Below are 26,811 nucleotides of genomic sequence, written 5' to 3' on the forward strand. Positions count from 1 at the left end.
CCATTCAGGTCACTGTGGTTTAGCTAAAGGCTATTATGATATGGGGCACACCTATCTGCTGACTCGGTGAAAATGTTTCTTGTGTTGCCTCCGAACAGTAGCTTAGTCCTGGTATAGCCTCTGCTGAGCTCACTCACTCGTCCTTAACGCTAATGGTACTTGATAATATTGAACTAAAGGAGCCGTGGCTTATGCCAAAGACAATTTCATAAGCATCACAACACAGTCCATAGTATTAAACCAATTAGGCTGCAGGGTACAGGGTATAGCTCTGCTCTGATCCTCTCTGGAGGTTGCTAAGGAACATTTTGCAAGCAGGTGATGTCACACTGAAAGGTTTGTTAGGGACATTTTGATAATGAAAGGTACTGTAAGGCTCACTCATTTTCCATTACTCACTGGAAACACAACATTTTCCCTATTTCCCTTCAACAATGAGGCCCTCTCTCCACAGCCTTGAAAAACATTGACCACTTGTTCCTCTTGGCCATGCAAATGACCATCGAAGTGTACTTTTCCAGCATAAAATGGTAATAAATGGAAATGCAGCCACTCAGGTACCCAGCTCATGTGCTAGTCTGTCACACTCATTTGTATTTGGACTTTATTTTTTTGGCAGCACCTGGTATATGCCACAGTAAACGTTGTCACAAGGCTTACGACCAATGGAAACCAGGTAGCTTATCGTCTCTGCTGAACAAATACAAGCAGCTAAGATAAACTGCCCGGCACAGACAGAGCGCGCAGATACCAGACTAATGGGTTACATGCATGGTATTCAAAGGTCAGGCCAATGACTTTCACTCGAGACGCCCCAGTCCTGCTGACTCTCATTCAATTAAGCAGGACTGACCAAGATAATGCCCCTGCCAGCTGGCCTTAGTAAGCGTCAGTAATCCATAAAGTCTAGTACTGGGGTGCTATTCTTTACATCTCAGCCCTGCTTTATCGGTTCACCCTGTCTGTCCACTGTTTGGACTGAGAACACAGAGGGGACAAAGCCTTCTTGCAGGAACTCTAAAGATAAACAGGATATACAGTCATGTGCAGGCTCTTGAGGTTTTATTCAAAACGCGGTCCTGTATGAAAACGGATTAGGATAGAGGATTCTGTCGTCAAAGTGAACAGCCATACCCAAGGCGTCTGGTATGAAAACTATGGCATCTATTTCTGTCACATTTTTGTCCCTGGAAGGACTCAGAACCGCAGAAACAGAATCTGGGTCAGTCAAGGTGTATGGGAGGATTCATCTCTAAGGTCAAAATATTTGCAGCTGTATGGTCACTTCCTACCTGCTGACCCACTGTCTTTCCCTTTATATCAGTGACATTGTGCTTGAAGCCTGACCGCTTAGCTCAGCGTAAACTAAGCCAGGCTGCATGTACTGTAGGTGTAATGCACCAGCGGAAGCTAAGCTAGCCTGAGCCAAGCCAGAGGCAGACTCTCCAAAGACACAAGTCGAAGCAGAGTAAACCAGAAGTGTGTGCATTGCCTCTTTTATCAGCTAGAGTTTTCCAAAGCAGTTATTGCTGCAAACCAATTTTCTGTCACTGTGTTTGAGCTTCTCATGCTCTTATGATGGGATGTTGAGGTAACCATGTCCTCCAAGGATGACAGTTTGCTTTCCAGCAGGGGCTTTGGATGATGATGATGATGATGATTGAAAGTGAAAAAGGGCTCTGTCGTCTCTGCTAAAGAGAGGCTAGCATTAGCTCACATGCTAAGGCAGCATTGTTTCACTATTACACATTCATGTCTTTAAAGCTAAATTGGGGAAGCGCATGCAACCCACTGTAAATTATACCCGGTTTGGTGCTGTTTTGAGTTCATCTTTGTTCTGTGAAAACTACTTGAGCTGCATATTATGATCATTTTCAGTATTGATTCATCTATCGATCATTTGTAATTGTCTACTAAGCATTTAGCCTTTAAATTATTGATGTCAACATGTCATGTTTTTGTTTTTCTACTTGGCAAACACAGTCAAAGTATTTATGTCAATATATGAAGCAGATGTTGACTGAGAGATTTGATTCATCATCAGAATTGATCAATTTTCTATAATTGTCTAACCAGTAAATGAAAGAATTGATTCAGAATATGGGCAAAATCTTTGTCATTTCATATCTCAATAACAATATATATCAGGATACGATGTAGCATGAGTTCTGGTTATTCAGTAACTAAATAGGCTATAAGAAATAACCACATGGCAAAGACTATTTTTGTACACTCCTGTGTGAATGAAGTACTTGACAAATGAAATATACGGGCTAGACCCTTAGCGCTAAATGAACATAATGTTCACGGAGAGGAAGGCAAAGCATCGTCCAAATTATGTAAATATTGCTGCGATAGAAAGGATATAGAAAACATGTACGATAGAGATTTTTATATGGTTTTGGCGGCGTATGTAATCGCAGCACAGTGAAATCATAGGTTATGTAATCAGGTAGATGTAAATGGCATTCATTCAATGTGTGGTAATGCAAAGTTTTATTATAAAATCTAAACTGCTATTTTAAAAAAGATGGTCAATTATCATAAGCAATTATCACCCAGCCCTAATAACAGCGCCCATAATCAAACAGTATACTTTGAGAGCACTTAAATTCCCTGGGCACACAGTATTGCACAAACATACAATAGTCTACTCTGTATACAATATGGGAACAGACTCGTGGTCATGTTCGTGCATGATTATTATCGTACCATCACCCACATGTGGGTCTTTTTCATCTCTCGTCCTCCCATTTGTTTTGAATACCTCTCATGACAAACATTGTTTGAATGTTGCCTGTTCAGTCTCCCTGAGAGCTTTTCAGATGACCCCAGCCAGCCCTTATCCACACTGTCGGCCCACTCGATTTCATGAAAGCTTTCAGTGTTGTAAACCGGTGGTCGATGGCTCTGTTCCCTAACCAATTTAGCACAACTTGCTTCATCATTTGCCGTCGTCCCTTCGCACATTCTGACAAAGTAGGTTAACTTGATCCCAGACTTCTTATGGCTTCTAAAAATACGAAGGGATTAATTGTTAAAGGTCAGATCTGACATGATTCTTACCTGACTTTCTCATCTGCAGCGGTTGGCTCTCTCCCTGGGGAGATGGTGTGAAATTAAATCCTGCCTCTGAGAGTGGAGCCTGGGCGTCGGTACGATCGGGCGAGAAAGATCCTCATCTCATTTCACATGATCAGCACTAAAGTGGGACAATATGATTAGCCAGACAAGGGTTCATAGGTTTGGAACAGCATAGTGTTGATGGGTGATTTCAAGGGGAAGCAGGGAAGCATCTCTCTGTCTCTGTGACCGGCATTAAAAAATGAAAATAAAAGAAGAAGATTTTTTATTTGTAAGCGAGGATATATGGTCTTGCCTTTGTGGTGTTTCTCCCTTTGATATTTCAGACTTCAAACTACAAACAGAATTCAGAAATCTCCAATTAGAGAAACCGCGTTTCATGCCAACCATCTACAGGACAGCTAAAATACTGTGCATTACCCAAATGTGACAAGACCTCAAGGACTGTACACCCGTATGACACCTGTGTCAGGGTTTCTGTCTATGAAGGGAATTTGTGAAGGGATCGCTTCTTCCCTTAACAGTAGCGTAGATGGTTTGAGTACAAGTCTCAGCTTGCCTCCATTGGGACCAAATGGAGCTTGTCGCGTGCCTTCAGAGTTCGTTTAAGATATCGTTCTAACAGTATTTAACATTTCCTTGGTCTTTGCTCCTGGTCTTGTCTGTTTTCCGTCGATGTATGTAAAACAGTAAAGGGGGATTCTTTCAACCAGAGCTGTATGTTTTTACAACCCCTCTGCTCCCTCAGTCTGGTGTCCTCAACCCCCTTTTCCCGCCCCCCAGTTAGCAGAAAAACATTTCCAGATGTGCCAAGAAATAGCTCCTCGCGCAGTAGCTTTGTAATGGATTTCGTACACACAAGCTAAAGGTCACTTCCTCAGATTGTTACTCTACCAATTGTCCCTGTTTGCTCCCCAGACAACAGACCAGCACCTTTACAGCAAGAGGCAGCGAGCACATACACAAATTCCCCCATGAATGTAAATTGACAGGGCACTGTCAATGAGCCAGTATCTAATTTGGATGGTGGGAGACCAGTGGATTTTGCGGGACACTGGGCAGCGTCATAATCGTGTCTGGCACTGGCATATGCATCTGTCTCGGTCCCTCTGTAGCTGTTGGACGGCTGCCCGGAATAGTGCTGCGCTGCGCGGTTTTCTATTGGCTGCACCATCCCGCCGTGCATGGCTGTACAGTGCTGGTTGGACCCTGGGGTTTTTTTTTTTCTATCTCTGCTCTGACCCAATGCTCTTGTCCACTGTCTCATAGCACAGAGGCTTTTGCCATTCACCGCTTTGTGTGCAATATGTCGGGAGAGCCTGTGGGCTTGTAGTCACCTCGTACAATGGCACACTGCAGTGATTGGGGGACTTAAACTCAAGTGGCTTCTGAATAACCTCACAACTGCCTTTTTTTCTGGTCCATCAGCCCTGTACCCTTTAGAACAAGCCTCCCTCTGGGGCACGCAAATTCAGATTGACACCCGTACGCAAACACTGTTAACGCCTTTTGAAACGTATTAGATGAACAGTTGCCCATCATATTTAGCGAACTGTTTTCTCACTCTGTTTGTTTCTGTCTTTCTGTTTCTCTCTCTTCTCCATTTAAGATCACTGACAGAAAGTGCCTTGTGAGACATCGTTACTTGAAGATCCCCGGGCGTTTCTGAAGAGCTACAGATTTTTCCCTCTGCAGTCGTGATAGGACTCAGCCGCAAACACCCCTGACCTGTTTGTTTGTCCTCAGCTGTGCTCAGTGTGAGGCAACCCCAAAGTGAAGCAGTGGAGCTACTGCACTGCTGGCCAAGGTGCCAAAGTTCACAGAGAGTAGGTACTGAAGAATTTTAAACAATAGAAAGCAACAAACTTGCCATTGCATCTTAAAATCGCACCACTTTTGCTCCCCGACATCCACCCTTGCACAGATATCATCACTCATACAAAGGTCATTTTTGGGGGGCATCGGTACAACAAGTAGAGCTTGTCTCTGGGCATGCCCCCTCCGCCTTGTCAGAGGTCTGCACCTGAGACTTACTGATTGATGAACAATTAGCTGTGTGACTGACAAACTCCCCAACAGCAGTGCAGTCCCATGCACCGGTCACAGAGACTTTGCCAGTCCATTACCTCCACTTTCCTGTCCGCGAGGACAAACGTCATCCACTGACCTGAAGCAGATCATTAACAGCTGCATGTTCCATCAGTTTTAGTCGTTGTGCTTTTTATTTTTTTTAACTGGAACACTCTGAAACACCTCCACAGAGGTTAGCCTCCTCCTAAATACCAAGTGGCTCCACTCCACCCCAGCTCCACAGCCAGTGCTGCTGACATGGCTCTAAACATTGCCTCGATACGGGACACAAAATGGCTGACCCTGGAAGTGTGCCGGCAGTTTCAGAGAGGGACTTGTTCGCGCAGTGATGAGGAATGCAAATTTGCCCACCCACCCAAAAGCTGCTCGGTGGAGAATGGGAGGGTGATCGCCTGTTTTGACTCGTTAAAGGTAAGGACCTAAACGCAATAAGTAACTGTTATTACCCCCCGATTACTGGTTACCAAGCTGATTGTAAATCCCGTACCTGTTTAGACCTGTTTAGACCTTTTTATGAGGTTCATTTGTGCATGTAACACTACAGAAATCATCATGGTCTCTACTCTGTGATTTACTTTACACAACCTCACGGAACTGTCAAATGATGTAAAGCAAGTGAGAATAATTGCATTACATCACTGCAGTAGCAATATAGTATCTGACATAAAACGTTACAGCTTTGTGGTTCCTATTGGTCGGTGGGTGTAGGTTGTCTGCTCAAATTAGCATGTGTGTCAGGTCTCCTGCAGTTAGCAGACCGGCCTGACCTATGAAGCTAAAGGCCAGAGAGGTCTGTTGTCGTGTTCACTGTCACCACAGGTGTGTGTGCGTGCGTGTGTGTATGTGTGTGTGTCTTCGGTTTTTTATACGGTAAGTTCTTCTAATGTTACCATGCCTTGTCCATCATCTGTATATGTGGGCGAACATCTGATCGCCTCAAGTCATTCCAGGGCTTCTATTCCTGGGTGCGTGTCAGCTGTTACACACAACCAACAACAAACATAAAACAGCCGAGGAGCTTGTTTAGTAATGTTTGGTTCTCACAGATCCAAGAAGAGGTGTAGGTATTGCATTTTCAACATGTGGTTAATCTTTTTTTGTCAGAATCTGGATTTTGGGATATAATTGTTATTATTGACACAATTTGGTCTTAAAGCCATGTTAAAGTATTTATTCCTTTAATAAAGGCCTGTTGTTTATTTGCTGACCCCTCTTATGAGAAGTTATGTCGCTGTTACATTTGTTTTGTGCACTTGTTATTGCACAGTTTGCTTTTTAATGGTGGTAAAATATCTGAAATTTGCCGAACACCAGACCCTCTGAAAGTCTATCCAATTATAACACGGGGGCCTCATTCAAGCCCCCTCATGCCGCAAATAAAACGACCGCATCCAAGAGCAACCCATTATTTTCAAGCTGTGTGGAAAAAATAAATAAATAAAAAAGCAGCAGTGACAATGATAAATTGCCAAAGAAACTAGAGCAGAACACTGAAACTGTGAGGAGTTTGTCTTTTCTTTTTTTTTTTTTAGGGTGAACAGTAGCTGCATTTCACATATAGAGCAGTACAGTGGGTGGAGGGCGCTTTTCACATTTTTCAAGGTTGTATACGAGGTCAGTGACAAAAGAGAGACTAGATGCACACCTTGGAGTGAGCTGTTCTTTATTCTGAAGTGGTATGTTTTTCCCCTCCTGAAACGTATGGGCAGCATTCCACACTTTAACATCGTCCATACAAGAAACCCCTTAAGATGTTTGGGCATTGAGACACTTTGAAAACAAGCTGAGTTCATCGTGCTATCAACTGTCTTCTCGGCTAAGACTTGACTCATGGCAATGCTTTCTGAGTTACTGCTCGCAGCCAGTGAGTGACATTCTTTCCCATATGCCAGATATTGCGACCCGTTATGCCGTAATGGTTTAACGAGCAAACAGCTGACTGCAATCGGGATCGATTTGTTGTCGCACCATGCAAGGGGATGGCATGACACGGATCCTCCGCACATGACTTTTTCTGTTCCTTGTAAACTCCAACCAGTCTAAAGGAAACTAAATGACACCTTTGATTTAGACGTTTCTCAGTGATGTTTCCTCTACAAATAGTGGCTTAGAGGCAATCCATCATTTGTACCGTAATGCACATAATTGAGGAAAAGCCTCTGGCCATGTCGTGTGCACTCGAGATGTCTCTCAGAGGCAGCTTACTTATCTTGTAACCCCTGTTCTCTGATAACATAACTGACTCTGTGATGAATGCTCTCTCATCATTACGCTCTACATCAGCACTCCTGTCATTAGTGGCACTCCTGATGCTTACAGCAAGACAGAACTTTTGCAGGCCGTAGTTCTACTCCATTGTTTTAATCCAACTCCACGCAAGAGATACTTAACCGTCGCATACTTTCAGATGCACAAAGTATAATTTCTGCTTCATCTCGGAATTTTGCTGCCATCCTCGTAGGCTTCTCTGGTTAAGCCCATCAGCTAAAAGCCTAATGGAGCAAAATTGTTACATGTATAGCCAGATCGGACTGTAATTGCAGCCACTCGTTCTCTCTCACACCCCCCCCCCCCTTCTCACCATCCAACCCAGTGACAGAACAAGCATACAGGATTCTCTGTGCTTTTAACTCCAGCTCGCCCCCTCTCCCACAAAGACTTTTCCTCGTGACAGCTGGGAGAATGAATCCTTTATTACGCATTAGGAAATGTGTTTCGCTCCACGGCAGGCTGATTTCCACCCCATTACGCCTGTATCGTCTTCCTGGGTCTTCTCATCTGATAGGGTTATCGTGCCAGGGTTGTGTGCTGCCAGGCGTGACTTGGCCAATGATCAGAAGGGTCCTTTTCATAAACAAGTAAAAGGTACAACTCAGGAGAGGAGTAGAGTAGGAGGTGTAACTTGTGTTGTTGCACTTGTAATGGCAGCAGTAAGCAAGCATGCCTCCTCAGCGAAGAATCTGACCGTCCTGCAACAACAACCGCTCTTTCCCGTTGAACCCCCCGATAGCCAAAGCTCAAATGATGCAGCAAGTTATTTTTTTCTTTGCAACAGGGTGTCTTTTCCATGATTTTGACATGAATAATATGTACAAACTGTATTCTAAGATATATTTTAGGCTAATGATTTCTGGGTGTTTGGGTTGCACACCATCATTATTCTCTTTTGAAATGATATCATGTAAATTATAGGTGTATCTGAATGGCAGCGTCTCAGCAGTCACCTCCTACTGGGTAGCTTTTCAAAGGTGTAATTATTTTTAAACACAATGCAGCAGAGGTGGTCACAGAACCTGCTGTCACGTCTGGAGGAGAGGTAGGTGCCTCGTATATTTTAGCTGGGTATAAATTTCATTTGAGAGCGCAATTCAGTTGTCGCTTCTGTGGGTGCATGCTTCCTTATTGATGAGACCTGCAGAACAATCAGCCCTTTCAGATTTCTGGATAGGGGAAGGCCACGGGTGTGGTGGGTTTAGGGAGCATCTAAACAGTGGCAACTTGTACAAGTTCCATGACATGGGAAGAATACAGCGACCTATATAACTGGTTTTACATTTTCTGTTAGTGGTCTGCATGGGATGAATGATGACAAGGAGTCTTCCCCACTCGCTCGATCATAAAGCTTGCAGCGTCCTGCCTCCACTGCGCTGCTCTCAGCACTTCTATGGTGTCATGTCTGGGGGATTACTTTGCTTCTCTACACTGTGGGCTTTAGAAATAGTCTCTCTATGCTACATTTGTCATCTCTCGAAATAGCTGCTGCATCTCTGTCCAACTAAAGCTGTAGTAGCATTTGGTTGGTAGACATGCTATAGCTTACCAGGTATTATTATTTATCATTGAGACGTGATGTGAAAAGTTGACAGTGGTGACCTCAACAACATGGGCATTTAGATGGGTTGTTAGAATACAGACTGTAGTTGTCAGACACTCATACGGGCAGGTTTAAAAGTCTAAATCTATTCCACAGAGAAAGATTAAAATATCATCTCAGTCCCTCCTTGAAACCTTAACATCCGTCACTGCAGATGGTGATAGCTAATCAATACGGGCGTCTCCCGTAGTATCACAAATGATGCGTCGTGGTTGAAGCCGTTTCCTTTAAGCTCTTTGATACTTGTTGCGCTGTGACCATGGAAACCATGACATAGTGGCGGTGAGGATGAGAGGTGGAGAGGGCTGTTGTAAATGAGCGAGGTTATCTCCGTTAATGGAGCAAATGCAATCACAGCAGTCATGTGATGAGGTCACATTGACTGGGCCTCTGACAGTAGACTTTTTGTTGATGCTTATTCCTCTACTTCTCTAGTTTTTTTTTTCCTCTGTAGGGCTGACTGAGTGATATTTCTCCCCTCTGCAGTAAAACACTGTTCATGTCCAGAACATTTGTCTCAATTTGTGTTTTTGACTGCTTGTCATTGCCCAAATATGACATAACGCACGTAGGCAGATTTACAATAAAGCAGAAAATAACGCTAAAAATAACCAGCCCATGGAGAGTTTTTTATAGAGCTCTTCTTAAGGCAGAAAATGTGTTTTTTGCACTTTGCACTCCATACTAGTTTTTAGACATATGTGTCAAGGTATCTTCTTTTCAAAACATGTTCAAGCCTTTACACAGCAGATCCGATGTCTGATAAAGTGGTCAGTCAAGACTTTCTTCCCCACATTTTTTTTCTCTTACATTTTTTAAATCTTAACCAGTGGATCTCCACGCCTGACTGAGCATCAATAGTCTGAGAGGGGTGTGTGAAGCAGGAGAGACAATGGAAGCTACTTTCAGGTGTGCGGGGTGTTTTTCTCATTTGTGTCGCAGACTCGCAGCAGCCTCCCTTGGGGGTGAGGTGCCCTGGTTTCCCTCACTTTGTAAGAACACCTTAATCCGGATTTTGCTTCAAAGGAGCGTAAGTGTTTGCCGGGAGATGGCCGAAACCGGTAAATAAAGAAGCGAGGGAACATGGCAGGAAAGGAGGAGAGAGTGATTTGACCGATGAGTGAAGAAATAAAGATGGGAGTTAAGTGATGGGTTTAGCCAAGCGGGGAGCCAGAACAACATTTTTAAACCAATTATAAAAGATTGTAATCAATATTCAGTCGAAAAGTGCCCACGACCTTGAGTTAATCTGTTACTCCATAGCTAAGCCAGACAGAAACCAGACTGTGAATCTTAAACGCTAATCGTTACCTTAAAAAGATTTCTCTGATTTAATTGTAACTTTCCCCCTCTGGGCTTATGGTATTTGCATTTTTTGGATCTTTAGGAAGCCTCAGTGAGCATGAACTTTATGCCTATGCCCCCCCCCCCCCACACACACACACACACACACACACCCACCCTCCCCTCCTCTCTTGTTTTAAAAGATGGGCTCGGCTGCATTCCTAAGCGTAATCCTCTCGAACTGGGCCACACCCTGGGCAGAGCAAACATGTGGAGGGGAATGCATGCGGCGCGGCAGGAGCTGGTGTTCCCCCAGGGTCATTCACACAGACACAATGAGGCACTGACTTGAGCTTAACATGGGGCTGCAGTGGACGCGGCATGCTTTGATGAGCCCCTACGAGACCCCCACCCGCTGCCGTTCCTTACGCAGGCCTCCCCGTACACAGACACATGCACGCACACTCCCTGTCTTCCCTGTGCAAACCATGCCAAATTTCATTTGATCCATGTGATTTCACCCCCTGCATCCCCCCTCACAGCCCCTGGCTAGATGTTCTGAAAAAAAAGTTCCAGCGATAAGAGATAGGAGAGAGGGTGGAGGAAGTCAGATTAGCTCACTGTTAAAGTCTCATGACACAGGTCAGTCAGTCCTACTGTATGTAGTGAAGTTTAGGACACAAAAACAACATTTTTATAATGGTGTTTGTCAAATTGTATAATTGTGTGCGATGAATATTTCCAAAGGTTATCAATATCAGTGTTACTGTACTGTTTATCAGAGAAGCTGATAGTAGGGTACATGTTGGCATTTTAACTGGGCCACTGCTCTGACCCGTTTGTGTGTGTGTGTGTGTGTGTGTGTGTGTCTTTGTGTCTTTGTGTGTGTGTGTGTGTGTGTGTGTGTGTTTGTGTGTGTCTTTGTGTGTGTGTGTGTGTGTGTGTGTGTCTTTGTGTGTGTGTGTGTGTGTGTGTGTGTGTGTGTGACTGCTGTGATCTCCATATTTCACTCTCTCCCCCTGGGTCTAGCTGCAGAACTGTAGGCATTAATATTCTTAGAATACTCAGACATTACAGGAAATTAGTAAAATTCAGTACTACCGTATTACCCTTTTTTTTAACTACTAAGTGCTGGTGGTTTTGTTGTTTTACAGTTTCTGATATATTTTTGGTGCTAAAACTTGTCCTCTAGCAACAGGAATTCTGCCGCACTAAAACAAAAACAGAGAAACAACCAAGAATAGATGGGCGGTGTTACATGTGAAGGCATGAAGGCACTTTTTTGCAACGATATCCAGACATCAGAAAAAGGAAAAGAAGCATTTAGCTTTAATTAAGAAGTGTCAAACTATAAGTCCCCAGTTTACATTTTTTCCCAGTTTTTTTCATCTGCAAAAGCAAAAATAAACAGGAAAAAAATTTTAGATAAAAATGTTGCTTGCCACCTGTTCTTGAGTCAAATGCAGGAGAGACAATTTAGGGCTTCTGCACACCTACCATACTACTACTAATGTTTTTTTATATATATATATATATATTCTAAAGTATGTGTTACTTCTCCCCTACTACTAATAATAACAATGAGAATTGAGTTAAAACATGGGTTTAGTTGCAGAATATCAGCCCCTTTGTCTCTGCACCACTCTGCTAATACAGCCTTTGTTATATCATATACTGGAGCTCTTTTGAACCTTGACGCTGTTACATCTTCTCTATGCTCTGTTTGTCATGTCGGATTGAATAGTAGGTGTTCGTCACCCAATGAGCCGCCTGCAACATGATGGAGAGACTGAGCGCTGAAAATCTGCCCATCTGCTGTACCAGTGTCTCACCTGGTCTCAGTCCGCCCACTATCTCTGAGTCATCCTCTTTTTCCATCTCTCTCAGCTGCCCACAGTGCTGATAAAGTACTAGATTCTCTGCAATCTTTTGTCTTTTTCTTCTCGCACTCTCTCTGTAAAAAACAAAACAAACTTAAATCAGTACTGCAGGATCAATGCCGTCCTCACTTTTTGGCGATTTCAAAGCCAGCTGGAGTCAAACTCCCTTACTGCTGCAATAGTCGTTGCTGTCGTGAGCACCTCCGCAGTGAAGCTGAAGGCAGATCTGTGGCGAGTCAGGCAGGAGGCTCGCTGCGTGCTTGACCTTTAGTATTGGTCTCATTAATTATTGATACCTAGTTTCATCATCACGCATCAGAGACAGACTCAGGTTGTCCTAATCTAATTTCTACTGAGAGTAGAATTTATTTGGCTGCTTTGTCCAGCCATATCCTACCTCACACTATCCCATTTAAAAAAATGTATAACATGCTTGGAAAATCCACAGCTTCAGACTTTTTTTTCTCCTGCAAAGGCAAGAGATTCCTATCGCTAGCTGCAGTATGTTCCTCTTTTTTGCAAGTATACAGAAGCATATGGCGTTTACGGTGGCCCATATCAAACATAGAAGTTAATAGTTGCCCAAGCAATATGGTGACTGCTCCCGCCAGGCTTCTTTTAATTCTCCTCTGATATTAAAATGGACAAACTTACAATGACACAGAGCTCAAGATGCTCCACTGTTACAACCCAGCCACCCCCAGCTCACACACACACACACACACACACACACACACACACACACACCTAGGGAGCTACAAACAGTTCGACAGACAGGCCCAGCTGTCTCCCAGGGGCCAGCCTTTATAATGAGACAGAGATCTTCTTAATTGGCTCCTTCTAATGAGGCAACATAAATGCAATCTTTAGGGGCCATACACCAGAGCGGGTCCCCTCCACCTTTTTTGTCTATTAGTCTGTGTCAAACAGGCTGTTGTATACCAGCTTTTGAATGACATCCCGTTCCCATGTGAAGATGTGTCAGTGCAGAGTATGTCTCAGCCTCAGTATCAAAATAATTCTACATCCATAAAGTGAGGAGAAGATACAGCGCTGACAGTGACTGACACGGGCCTGCCTTCTAACAAGCATGTTAATGTGACAGCGGAGTATGCCCCTTGCGAACCCTTTCCTTCCCTGAGAAGTGTTCTCGTTCCGACTCATATCCGAGCGGTAGTGATGGACTCGGCAGTAAAAGTGAAACCTGCTCTCATTTCTCCATATACGGTGCTGTAGGGGAGCTGAATAGAGACCGCCATCTCAAACTAGCACTTCAAAAAGCTGCTGCTTTAAATTCTAATTCGCGCTCCTACATAATGAAGAGGCAATCATTAACTTATTCGATCGAGAATAAGGATTGAATCAGAGTGATGAAATAATGGAGGTGTCTGAAATGGCTGATTACCTCCAAACAATACTGCTGTTGCAGTCAGTGCCGTGAGGTTACAGTTGGTTTATTCGAGGCCAATTTAACTTTCCTCAGAAAAATCAGCTTTAATAGGCTCGAGCGTAGCTGCTCCAAATTGGGATAATCTGATAGAGCTCGCCTGGATGAAAGTCTTGGAGTAGGTGTGAATGACTGAATGAAAAGCAGCTGTCGAGTTAAAGGAAGACCTGGGTTTTGTAAATGTTTCCATACCTACACACACTCTCCTAATTCAGGGTCGATGCCGCTTCTTAAATTATGCTTTATTGATGCCTCTTTTGTTCAGCTCAGTGTAAATTCCCACAACATTGAAAACCAACATTAAATCCCCGTTACATTTCACAATCATTCCTACGTACTCCTAAGGACTGTACGCGTATCACGGTAGGGTGATTCAGTACAGTATGATAAAATGGCATAGTGTAAACAAGTTGATATATTGTGACTGTGAAAGCTTTAGAATATATTTATATACCCCAAAACACGCAGAGTAATGTGTTCTATTCTAGTAGGTTAAAATACCCAGTCCAAGCTCGAGGCATTATTTGTATCACACCCTTCTCCCTTGCCCCTACCACACAGGGTGGCCATACCATAAAGGTCAACTTTAGGTCATAGCGGCATATCTCTGCCTATGAGTGTGTGTGTGCGTGTGCGTGTCTGCGTGGATTGCCAGGGGGTGCTGTGCAAAGTTCAGGGACGAAAGTGAGATGGTCAATTTCACACCCAGCAGATGCCTGCACCAGTGACCCGCGGCGACAGGTGGGGGACACTAATTGGCAACGCACACCGTCACTGAGCAGTGTGGGACCCATGGCGGGTGAGAGAATGAAGGAGGGAGAGGAGGTTAGGAGGAGAAGTGGTGCCAGTGGTGAGCAGAAATTGTCCCCACATCTGCTCTTTCATACCATTAAAACCTGCGTGATAGAAGGAGCGCCAGGCTTAATGATCTCAAACTCGGTACGGGTAGCAATTTATTCTTGATTTTTTTTTTTTTTTTTAGCCTAAAAGGGCATTTCATGGTTGATCAACAAACAGATGTTGCCTCTGAAAACGCCTCTCTAATCCCATTCTGTTTGCCTTTCCTGTAGTCTGACTTTCCTTTGGACTCATTCACCTCACAGACTCACCTCAGAGGAAACAGGAAAAAGAGCAAGGTGATGATGAAATGGGTGAATAGCGAGATCAATATGTTTACCTGCATCTCACGAATTTACGATAAAACGCACCCTGCAGCTCGCCCCGGTTTATTGATCTCATCTTTTTGACCAAAGGGCGCCTATTACTTTAACTCAGTATAAACACTCATTCATCCCGCGCCACCACAGTGTTCTCCATCTTGCGAGGACTGTTTTCATCATTTCCGCGTGGGCTTAGAGTCTCCTCAGCCCATGGGAAAGAGGAGCCTCAGAGGTCTCATCATCACAATCAACAAACAACATGCCGATCCGGGCGATGCTGCACCTTATTCCCCTTGGAGTTGCACAAGACATTTGTGCATTAGTGGTTTTTGCAGTGTCTGGTTTGAACTCTGCAAGAAAAACAGAATACTGTGACATGAATAAACTGTTTTTGTTTCTTATCAATTCAGTTCATTGGGACATTTGCATATCAGTTCTCACATACAGCTTCTCAGAGTAATATCCAGAGGATTTCATGTTTGTGTTGCATGTGTGAAAGGGACTCATGACTTCCGTATGGCTGTGTAACTGTGAGGCATTATATCCCGAATATGATCAAAGGCAACATAAGATAAATAAAGGGAGTACTTCTAAATACTCACTTGAGTAACTGGTCTCTCCGGTTTGTCTGTAGTTTGAATTATAAACACCTCTCACCTTTTGTTTTTGTCAGCAACCAAAGCTTTAATCTGAAAACTGGAGAGTAAGCAGCCATACAACATTTCTGCCCCTATCTGCTGAGTGTGTTCGAAAGAGGCTTTGATGAATAGATCTGCTCTCTCCCTTCCATCTCATTATCCTCCTTTATCTGTTTTATGGATTTACACAACTCTTCAACACGCTCTGACACGCGGTCGATATTGTCGGCAGGGAAAGAAGATGTAGGCTGGCCTTTTTTTTCTACTTTCTCGCATTGTTTGTTTAATTTATCTCATTAGTGTTTAGTGTAGTGGGTGTATTCTTAGAACGCTGCAGAGAAGTGTCAGCTTTGATCGCTAGAGAGTTAGAGGTATCTGTTAACAAAAGTAAAATTAGGAAATTAGAATAAGGCCTATTGGCTTTCTGCTGTTTCCTCTCGGGGCTGTGGCACAGTTCTTCTCAAACTAGGGCACCAACGCGCTGTAACCTATTTCTATGAAATCTTACACTAGCATGGCCAGCTGAAGTTCCAGACGGCTATAGGACTGCTGTCATATCAGTGCAAAGCTGTCGAGATCCCTCCTCTCAGCATAGGGAAATGACAGCTTGTCAAAAGGAGGCTAATGCCTCAGTCTTTTAGCTGTGACTCACCTATCAACAGACTGAGAGGTGGCATTGTCATAGCTGAGCCTTTCTTGTGGGTGTATATTTGTTGAAGTGTGTAGTTGTGGGAGAGTGAGACGGTTCCCTTCAGATGTGCATGTGAGTGAGCACATGTTGCCGTGATTACGTGTGTACCTGTCAGCTGCATGCCTGCGTCCCTGTATATGTTTATGTGGAATGTGTCTTTGTGTGTGTGTGTGTGTGTGTGCAGATTAGAGGAGCTCTAGAGGGTGGGTTTCATGTCTCAGCAGGTCACAGATGATCAGATTAACTGAAGCAGGGCTCCAGACTATAGCTGGATTACCAGCAGGGACCTGGACTTTGCAGGTGCCTCACAACTGAAGCCGCGCTTTGACCATCACCTTCCCAGAGTTACAACAGTGACACACACACACACACACACACAAACACACACACACAAACGACATCAGCAGGTGGAGTAATTGCAGCATAGACCCGAAGGCTGATAATCTACTTTTTAATGTGCGGCTACATGAAAGCTCCTTTGTCAGACGAAGAAAAAACTTGTTTCATAACCTGCACCTATATAAAGGAATATAGTACAGCGCAGGTCATTTAAGCACCCTGGCACAGAAAATCACCTTAGAGCTTAATAAAGAAAAATGAAGGCTTTTTAGTGCGCCCTCTCGGTTGATTGCGGTGGACTTTTTAATGTCTTTTAAATTGAAGCTGCTCGAAAGAAGAATAAATCAGCCTTGTACTCCAATGCTTACACCATGGCCTTCATGTTACATTTACAGTGTAGTATAGTATGGACGCACAGCTTTCACATCTTCGAGAACAGCCTCGGTTGCAGTTTGACGCCGGTGCTGCATAGTGTCAACACTAGCATGTGATTTTTCTCTGCAGCTATCCTGAGGAACAGGAAACAATGTGAGGAAATGTGAAAAATCAGTTAAAGCGGGATAAACTGACACATTCAGTTGCTCAGGATACTTGAACACGGAGAGCCTTTATTACACATGGAGGTGGGAGTGTTTACTTTGATACCTTTATCCCACTCCTCCCCTGTCTGTGCATCTCCTCCTCTCGCTCTGCTAAAGTAATCTCAGGCGCGTCTGCAGCAGTACTACTCCTCCATCTGTGGGATTACAGCTGGTGAAACAAAGGCACTTAATTACTGCTGAGGCAACACAGTCTTACATGTGTATATATGTCGCTATTGTTTCTAAATGATCTGCTCCGTATCCTTTGCCTTAAGGGTGTTTTCTTGTTTGCATTCTCCCCCATTATCACTAATTGCTCTGTAGTCTAGGAGCCAAACCAAAAATACCTGATCACAGTATCATCAGCTGGATTACCCCTACAGTTTTACATTTAAATGACTTGTTTCTACCCACTGTTCAGCATTGATTCATGCTCTCCATTACCAGCCCAAAAGTAAGCAAAAAGCCTTTGGCTATCATTTCATAATGGATTTCCAGTGTTTCCTGGTGTCCTGGAGCTTCATCGCTTCAAACAGAGCCATTAGTCCAAAGCGGATCCATTAGAGCCCCAAAACAAAACAGGATCCTTAAGAGGGAGCATTCTCTGTGTTTAAAGATGAAGGGAAGTCCTGTCCATGTGCATCCAGAGCCTCGCTACTTTACCGGGCGTGAGGATCACTGGGTCTGCTTTTTTTGCAGCACTGTAGTGCCTGTCCTGTGGGTGTCTTATAGCGGGGGGGCTTTCACAGAAGTGGTCTCCTTGTGAGCCATTACAGGCTGACCCATAACCAGCGAGTTGTGCCCCTGGAAAACAGACTCCTTTGGAGCAAACGGAGAGAAGGGAGAGAAAGAAAGACATTATGAATGAGAAGAACAACTTTTTTCCCATTGATGCCCTCGAAGAAGAAAGAGAGAAAGAGCGTGGACATGGTCGGAAATGAAAAAGAGGACTTATACGTCTCATCTTCTAAACGTGGCAGCGAGACATACTGATCATTCCAGGATCAGTTCCAGTAGTTGTCGCAGGCCAAGAAATGCTCTTATATGGATATTTATAGCCACAGATACGAATACTTGTAGACAAAACACACAGCCGACGGATGAGCATGAGCCATGCATATTTCTCAACAATGCAAATGACATGGCATTAAAGACAGGACAAGGCGTTGAGCGAGAAAGAAAAGGAAGAGATACGAGGGAACATTGAGGGAACACCCCCCCGCCTTCTCTGGTCAGTGGAGATACAACAGGTTCTTTGGCTATGCTCTAAGGGGATTACACATATCACAGGCTTCCTGTCAGAAAAATTAGTGTCAGTTTCTCACTCCTCCTTCTTTCGTACTGAGCAGGACAATCGGATAAACAGGGGGGGGGCTTTGCTACAGTTTCTCTTTAGAGCACATCCATTCATCCATCCAGAAAAATACTGTACTCGTCAGATCTTTGGGGAGTACACAGTTTGTTGTGTTTTTTCAGCTGGAATTTTTCTGATCTTTGGGGAGTACCCCTGCAGTGGTCCCCCTATTTGAAATGGACTACAACCGCCTCTGTGCCACAGCCTCCACTGCCTCGACGGTGCATTCAACCATCAAAAGCCATTGCCTCTCTTGTGCTGACCCTTCATCTTTGAAGCTATTTTTTCCAGGATCTCCCTCCCCGATTGGTTTTACTAGATTGCAGACAAGCAATACTGACAGTCACACTGCCATTGATCTCATCACTGAGCGTTGTGTAGCATCAGAAAGACAACATGTAAAGCCTACCCAGCTTCTCTGTAGACAGGGGGCTTAATAGAGAAACACATGCACACAGACATTCCAGATTCCCAAGACTTGGCACTATGTAATACATCGATATTGTCTCTCAGTTTGAATTGCTGATGTGGGAAAAAAAGCAGCACTCATTTTAAATGTATCCATCTCGGCTAAGCAGCACCAGGGTGCTAGCTTCCCTATTAGGGCCGATTGCAGCCACGGGGATGCAATCTAAAGTCGCCTTTACGAGGACATTTACAGCTCCTCTGTCGGCTGCAGCCTATAGGCAGCCACTCTCTGTCTCCAGCAGGCCCGAGGATAGAGCGTCCATTCAGGGTAAAATGCAAATGTTACAGTGGTGAACGGAGGGGCCCACAACTGAAGCGCTATTCTGCCGAGGGGGTGGAAGACTGGCCCTCTGTGTCTGTGCCACCCACAGACACACAACAGTCATCACTCTGACCATTCAGCCAGGCTGATGAAGGAGGAGGAGGGGGGGGGGTCCTGCCACTGACAGAGATGGCAGCGTTAAGCCCAGTCAAGGGAAGATAACGGCAGTTTTCAATGGACCATTTGGGCCAGTGTTCCCTTTAAATGTGTTATATTCTGGGGTGCTAATTATGTTTCTCAGACTCCAGAGGGGATTTAGTTTAATAATGGTTCTTGTTTGAATGTATCCATTATCTTGGTGTTATTGCAGTGGTATTTATCATTGGAAATGCGGTAGAAATGCTTTGGGTGTTACATTCTGTCAGATTTGCCCTCCTTTAAAAGAAATATCACAGCTGTAACAGCCCCGAATCAGACACACAGTACAGCTGACTGTCGGGGGATACGTCTGTTCGTCTGTGTCTGGTAAACAACATATTAAATCTTACAAAGTCGTCCGCTGCCAGTGAAAAGACATTCAGACGCTGGAAACTACAGTATTGGAGGTGAACAAAAGTACAAGTAGGGTCACAGGCGGAGAATGAATGTTTTCCCAAGTGTTTTTCTGTCTGCTTAGTTGCCATAGCTGGAGCGTTGCAGCACAATAGTTATGTTGTGTTTGGGCAGGAGAAAATGTTGTGCCCTCCTCAGCCATCGGTCACTGTGTCTCGGTGGTTTGGGGTTTTTGTGTTCTCATGCCAGTGTTTACTAAAGAGAAAGGTTTTTTTTCTTTCTCTACCTCAATCCCTTTGCTAAAGGTTTGAACATTGTGTGCTGATGTCCGATATGGAGCGTGATCAGTGAAATGGCACACACGACAACAAGGATAAACCATTTAGGAATGTCATTTTTACTTGATAAATTACTGAAATTAATCTTTGATGCAACTTTAATGGACTAAGCTGCATTTAGCAGTTGGTCTTATCCAAAAAGCGACAGCATAAGGTCACAGTCACATACCAGCAGCGCATATCAAGGAATGCACAGTCAAAAATAAAACCCTCTGTACGCTGTTAGATGAAAAAGGAAAGAATTGCACCATTGACGCCTGAAAATAAAAAAAAAAGTTTTCCAGAAGTAATTAATGAGCCCTAATTACAAGAACTAAAAACAATTGAGAGAGCCTCAATGGGTGAAGTGAGCGTAATCCTAATCTGTTTATGAAATTAGCTGCCTTTATCCCCTTCCCCCCCTGGATCAACACTTATATGGGACACATTTTAATTGATATTACTACTATATACGGAAACTTTGCAAACAATAAGTGCTATTTTGTCGGCAAGAGCTGTGGGGATTTGAAGAATGTGCGAGCAGTAATATCTCGAGGACAGAGGATCCGTTTCAAGTGAAAACAACCAATAATTTATCTTTGATCTCCCCTTCATTGTTCGCTCGTTTTTTCACTGCGACGCAAGGAGGTAATTATCCAATCTGAATCAAAGCAGCTATTAGTGTATCCCAAAGCATGGATCATAGCATTTCATACACACAAGGGCAACGCTGCAGCCTACAATGAGAGTGGCCATGTGAGTAACCCCGCTGAAAGGTATAATTTCCCCGTGTAGCTATGGCTACACACAGGTGGCTGGTGCGTGAATCACAGAGGTGCCTTGGTGCTTTCAAAGATCCTTTTCATAGACGGCTGCTCGGAGGCAATGCCGTGGTGAATGGATTTCTGCTCTGCTCTCCGAGTGGGTGGCTTAGACAGAAGGCACAGTGTGTGTCTTTCTATGTGGGTGTGTGGGTGTTTTTGTGTTTGCGTGTGTCTGCCACCCTCTCAAAAAGATAAAGGTCTGAAACCAGATGATGCCACTGCATTGTCATCCGACAGCCACGCACGCCGCTTTTTAGCTCTGTCATCTCCGCGCCGGTGGACTACCTCACCGTTCAAACCACGAGCCATGAGCGTCTCGTCCTTTTTTCATATGAGATGCAGACAGTGCTGCATTTTCGACAAAGCTTACCTCATCTTATGTGCTTTGAATCCCAAAGCGCAGAAGGGGAAACATTATTTCCTACCGCCGCCTGGACCCTTCACTGAAGATCATTAGTATGAAAGTAGTGTAATTGCTCTGTGTAGCCATCACTACGCAGTTGTTGCAATCTGCCTTAACGTGTTTTATTAAGGCAAGAATTACTTCTTTCATAAAGCACTTGTCAGATTTTCACCCTCACTTGGAGCTTATCAGAGAGATGTGACGTGGGTGAAAGCTTTTTACTTGCTCTGCACAGTACCAATAAATTAACACCTTCCTGAGCTTAATGAATGCAGCATAATACGCGTGTGGGGGTGTGTGTTTTTATCAGCATTGTTACTTGATGACAGCTGCGGATGCCAGGATGTCTTTTCAAGGAGAGGATTAGCCCACAATATATAGTGTCGGACTACCTGACCGTATACCTCCATTGTGAACACAGCTGAATGAAATCCTGCCATAAATGAACTGATCTACTCTTAAATATGCGACCTAACGTTGTAACTCCCCCAAAGGATATCAGCCATTTTGATGTCCTTTAACCGTATTTAAAGCACGTCCTTATCCTCTCTACTATTAGACACTGGGACTTCCAGGAGCATAAGCTAGTCAAAGACACTGTGAATAACTTTATAGCATGCATATTTTGCTTATTCCAATGAATGTTGCTGCGCTGATCCTTGGGATTTGGTAGCAACATACTTCTTACAATGCAGACTCATTAACTCTATTATGTCCACAGTAACTTATCCGCTTCAATCTCTGTGTTATGAATAGATAAATGCATATCAATACTTACTTTAATGATTTGCAGTTGTGTCTCCTGTGTCTCTTTACTCTATGCAGACAAAAACTAAGTAACATGTCAATAATCCTGTCTCAAACAGCATCGTAGAGTTAATCATGGCGATGGATTTAATTGACTTTGGATAATTCAATTTACTGCAAATAATTCACGTTTTCATGGAATTAAATGCCACGCTGAATTCCTCACCGTTTTATAGTGTCGGAAATTCCATTACCATGAGAGCCCTCGCGAAAGTGCTTAATTTATTTGCTTCTTCCACCTCCGAACTAGACAAAAAGAAAGACAGAAGACAAATGAAACCTAATTTATGCAAAGAACGGGCACAATGCTGTGGTGGATCATGAATACATCAGGGAGAAAAGGCTCTCGAACAAAGTTTGACGGCATGAAAGGAGAAGGTTTTCACGAGTTCAAGGCTTGCACTTAGTACGACAGCGCCTAGTACGTTATGAAACACTCTCCCGAGTAGCTTCACCACCATTTACCTCATCACTTAAATGGGGACTAATGATGAGTAATTGCAAAAAAAGCACCTGTCACTCACGGATTATAGATGAACTGAATATGGAGCAAAAGGTCAGTTAATGGCTACATAAGTGAGTGGCGACGGTCTGTGGTGGTGTGTGTTTTGCGTGTGTCTGTCTGTGTCTGTGATCTCTGCAGGGCGCGGTGGTGATGCTGTGCTTCCCTGCAGACTCAGTTTGGGATGCAGTCCAAAGCTCAGCTTCAGCACCAGCTCCTTCTCTCTCTCTCTCACATACACACACACACAGTCACACACACACAGTCAGTCACACCCGCCCACACAGTTTCTCCTGGGCACACATACACCTGCCCAGGCATTCCGTGCATAAGGTGTCCGTGCATAAGGCTCCAATTAGTTTTGACACCTCTGAGGGTTTTTGGGTTGCTGGGTTCAGTGCTGTCATTATTCCTCTGGTCTGGACAAGGCTTAACAAAACTTTGTGCGTGTGTGTGTGTGTGTGTGTGTATGTGTGCAGCAGGGTGTTTATCTATGAATGCCTGTGCCAGTGTGTGTGGGCGATGCTTGTTGTGATTGTATGATTTAGTATGCATATGTGTGGGCAGGTGTGATTTGGTGCATGTGAACCGTCGGGGGGTATCTGCGGTTCGTTTGCAGCTTTACCACCGGGGTGTGGAGGCCATTCCCGTCCCACCAGTGACTCGCATCATTATACAGCGCTACTCCAAGGCGCCCCGTAAATGTCAGATCTTATACCTGACACTTGTGCTCCCAGCGTTTGTGTATCACAAGCAGAACACCTTAATTCATATCTTTGTGTGTTTATTAATGTGAAAACAAAAATTACAAAGAAGCCTAGCGTCTGCAGACTTAATATCCTTTGCGGCAGCTTCAAATCAGTTGAAAGAGCACCAGAAGTGTGTTTGATGCTCGGTGGGGTGTCTTAATATCTGTCGGAAAGAAAAGGATAGCCAGGTTTTTATTAGTTTTTCCTTTGATGAGACTTGAAGATTATTGGTTATTTACTCTGGGAGCCAGGCTTGATTAAAAGTTCTTCTGTGTTTGTCTCCCCACCTGAAGTAGAAAAAGAAAGCTTTTTAGTGTGGATACATAGACTTTAAGAGGTCGAGTAGCTCCTTCAAATCCCTGTAGCACAGTGCGCGACACTCTCTGGGCTTTCAAGCCTTTGTGTTAACAGAAATAATCCATATTATGCTTTTATTCATTTACACTGCATCACAACCCATGGGATATGTTCCAGATACGTGCTTCACTAAGAATAGTATAAGAATAATGTATTATTTTATAGTCGTATCTTCATTGGCTCCTTCCAGAGCGCAGATACTGCCAAAACTAATTATCTCAATGTGCTTTCGAGTCATATTTACACTAGGACCAGGTAGAGGTTAAAGGTAAAGTATCAAAACTCTCAATCCACAGAGAAATGCACACAGCCCGTATTCAGAAACTGTGCCTTTAAACGGTTGTGATGTCACAACTATTTAGTATATATCTAGAAAGTGCTGCTACAGTGCTGTTACAGTCATTCCCCTGCTGCAATGACATGCAGAAATGCGGAAACACTGACCAATCAGAGCAGACTGGGCTTTTTCAGGAGGGGGTCTTAAAGAGGCAGGTTCTAAAACAAAGCGTTTCAGACAGAACGTGGATACAGATATATTCAGAGAGACGGTATGAGAAAAATAATGTGTTTTTTGAACATTAAAGCATGTGAACATGTTGTAGTTGAAACCTGAAATACAAATATGAACCTAAAAATGAGCCTGATATGGGACGTTTAAGTTTCCCAGTAAGCCATGCCAGTCAGACAGCATGCACAATACCAGCGCCCTGGAAGTGCCACATCTGAATTTGATGCAGTTGGTGATAGTGTTATTGATTCTACCTGTGCTTTTCCTTTTATGACAGTAAAATAGAGAGCACATTTAAGATCATCACGGTAGCTTAGAGGCTTCATATTGGGTAAATACAGCTTCACTGTCTTTGGTTGTGACTGCGTGTTCCACGAGCTGACTGCTTTCTATTTAATAACAAGTTAGTTCTTTAAAATATAACTTGTCACATCAGGGTATTGTCTGATGACTTGTTGTCATTTCACATGTTTGATTAAGGACTTAAATTGGTGTTTGAGTACAGCGCTTGAGTAATTAAACATCGCTGTGTGGACAGAGCTGTCGTATTTTCTCATGTCAGAAAATTAGAGGAATGATCGTACGGCGTTGCCAATCAGGCCACACTGTTGTGACTCTTTCATGTCATGAAGTTGAGGGGTGTTGGGAGCGCCTCATGCTAGACTGATTCTGAATTAGCTTCACCTCTCTCTGCCCTCCTTCACATTCACCAAAACGTGCCATGTCACATTCTCTCCATTTGTCTTGGCCTGTCCCTGTTACCTCCGCTTTGACCTCTGTACTCATTCATATCACTCCACTCTGCCCACATCTTTTCCACCGCTCCTCGGCTTACCTATACTTTCCATCTTTCCCCACAGTCTCTTTTTCCCGGTGCCCTCACTAGGTTGCTCCCTCCTGACCTCCCTTCTCTTGCACCCACTCTCCTCGCAATAACCACCGCAATGAGGATCCATATTGGATTATTGTGTTTGCCATTAGCCTCTGGGTTGACAGTATAATTGCCTTTATCCGCCAGGGTCTCTGTAATCCTGACCCTGCCAACCCTGCATTTGCATTTCCACAGAGAACACTGAATGACCTGTCCATCGCAAAGCTACAGAGATTCAGTCGTGATGGCGAGATAGCTAGGATCAGAACTAGGGCCCTAGCCTTTGTCAACCTCTCCTCATTTCCATGTCTGCACTGAATACAGTGGGCCCAAGGTGCAGGCAGGACCAAGACCTGTCAGAGTTAACAAGCTAGCAAGTAAGAAGCTAGTAATCATCTTTCATAACAATTTTTCTACTCAGGGCCCGAGAGCTACTTGCTACCCCCATTGGATAAGAACAAACATTCCTGATGGTTTTATATGTTTCACACTCTCCAAGTATGAATATGTATGCTGCCCTCAAGCACTTGATGTTCTGGAGTCTGTGTCAAAATCAATGCCCACAAATCTGCCACGTCCTCAGGCACACACACAACCTGTTCTTCATCAGGTTTATTATGACAGGACAGCGTTTCAGTTCATTCTGTTGATCAGAGACTTGAAGTTTTCAGACTGTTAATGACCTTGTTTGTCTCTCTCTCTCTCTCCCTGCGCAGGGCCGTTGCACACGAGAGAACTGCAAATACCTCCACCCGCCGGCTCACCTGAAGACCCAGCTGGAGATCAACGGGCGAAACAACCTGATCCAGCAGAAGACAGCGGCCGCCATGTTGGCTCAACAGATGCAGTTCATGATCCCCGGCACCACCATGCAACCCGTGGTTAGTGCCGGCCTCACTACTGTGGGAATTGACAGTCAGTGTGACTCACTATGAAAATAGCAGTGAGCTATGTTGTTGCGCCACACTGTCAAAAGTCTGGCTTTGCTCCTGCTGAAACATCTTTCCATATCAAGTTACATCAATTCAGTTCAGTTCAGGTTAACCTACATTTGAATGAAGTCACTCTTCATGCCAGAAGTTTTCTTTAAAGCTGTAAAGGTCCCATATAGTAAAAAAGTGAGATTTCCATGTCTTATTTGATTAAAAAGCAGGTCGAGGTGCTTTATAACTACTGTGAAAGAATCAAAACGCTCAATCCACAGAAAAATGCCCACAGCCCGTATTCTTTAAACAAGCCGTCAAGACTTCTGTGCGGTTGTGATGTCACAACTATGCTAGATATAGATAGAAAGTGCTGCTACAGTGCTGTTACAGTCATTCCCCGGCTGCAATGTGAGGCTCTATGCGTGCGGATGTGGAAGATCTGCTCTGATTCATCAATCAGAGCAGACTGGGCTTTTTCAGGAGGGGTTCTTAAAGAGACAGGAGCTAACAGAGAGTGTTTCAGACAGAGGGTGAACACAAGTATATTCAGACAGACAGGATGAGAAAAATAATGTGTTTTTTGAACATTAAAGTATGTACACGTGTTCTAGTAAAAACCCAAAATACACGTATACACCTGAAAATGAGCATGATATGAGACCTTTTACTAGTTATTTAGATACCAAACTCCCCACCTCCTCACTCGGAGTTGCTCTGGAGTCAGCGGTAGACTGTGGTTGCACTGGGCAGCTGCCAGGTGTGAATGTGTTGAACTGCATCAATGTAAGGCTGTAGCTGAAAAAGAACATGCTAGCTCAGCAAAAATCTTCCTGGGATATATA

The 26,811-nt window shown here is 44.0% G+C and overlaps 1 protein-coding gene across 12 annotated transcripts in view; it reads left to right on the forward strand.

Annotated features, from left to right (window-relative positions):
• The window catches only part of LOC310964676 (muscleblind-like protein 2a), a 49,594-nt gene that overhangs the window by 5,724 nt on the left and 17,059 nt on the right, over positions 1 to 26,811 (forward strand). For all 12 annotated transcript variants that reach the window (XM_083937898.1, XM_083937900.1, XM_083937904.1 and 9 more), the window contains exons 2-3: positions 4,694 to 5,586; positions 25,760 to 25,924. In XM_083937898.1, the coding sequence (XP_083794024.1) occupies positions 5,413 to 5,586; positions 25,760 to 25,924 (339 nt within the window). In that variant the 5' untranslated portion in view covers positions 4,694 to 5,412. The remainder of the gene's footprint in view (positions 1 to 4,693; positions 5,587 to 25,759; positions 25,925 to 26,811) is intronic.

This window comes from Echiichthys vipera, assembly GCF_963691815.1.
Source record: "Echiichthys vipera genome assembly, chromosome: 23".
In the NCBI taxonomy this organism is placed as follows: Eukaryota; Metazoa; Chordata; class Actinopteri; order Perciformes; family Trachinidae; genus Echiichthys; species Echiichthys vipera.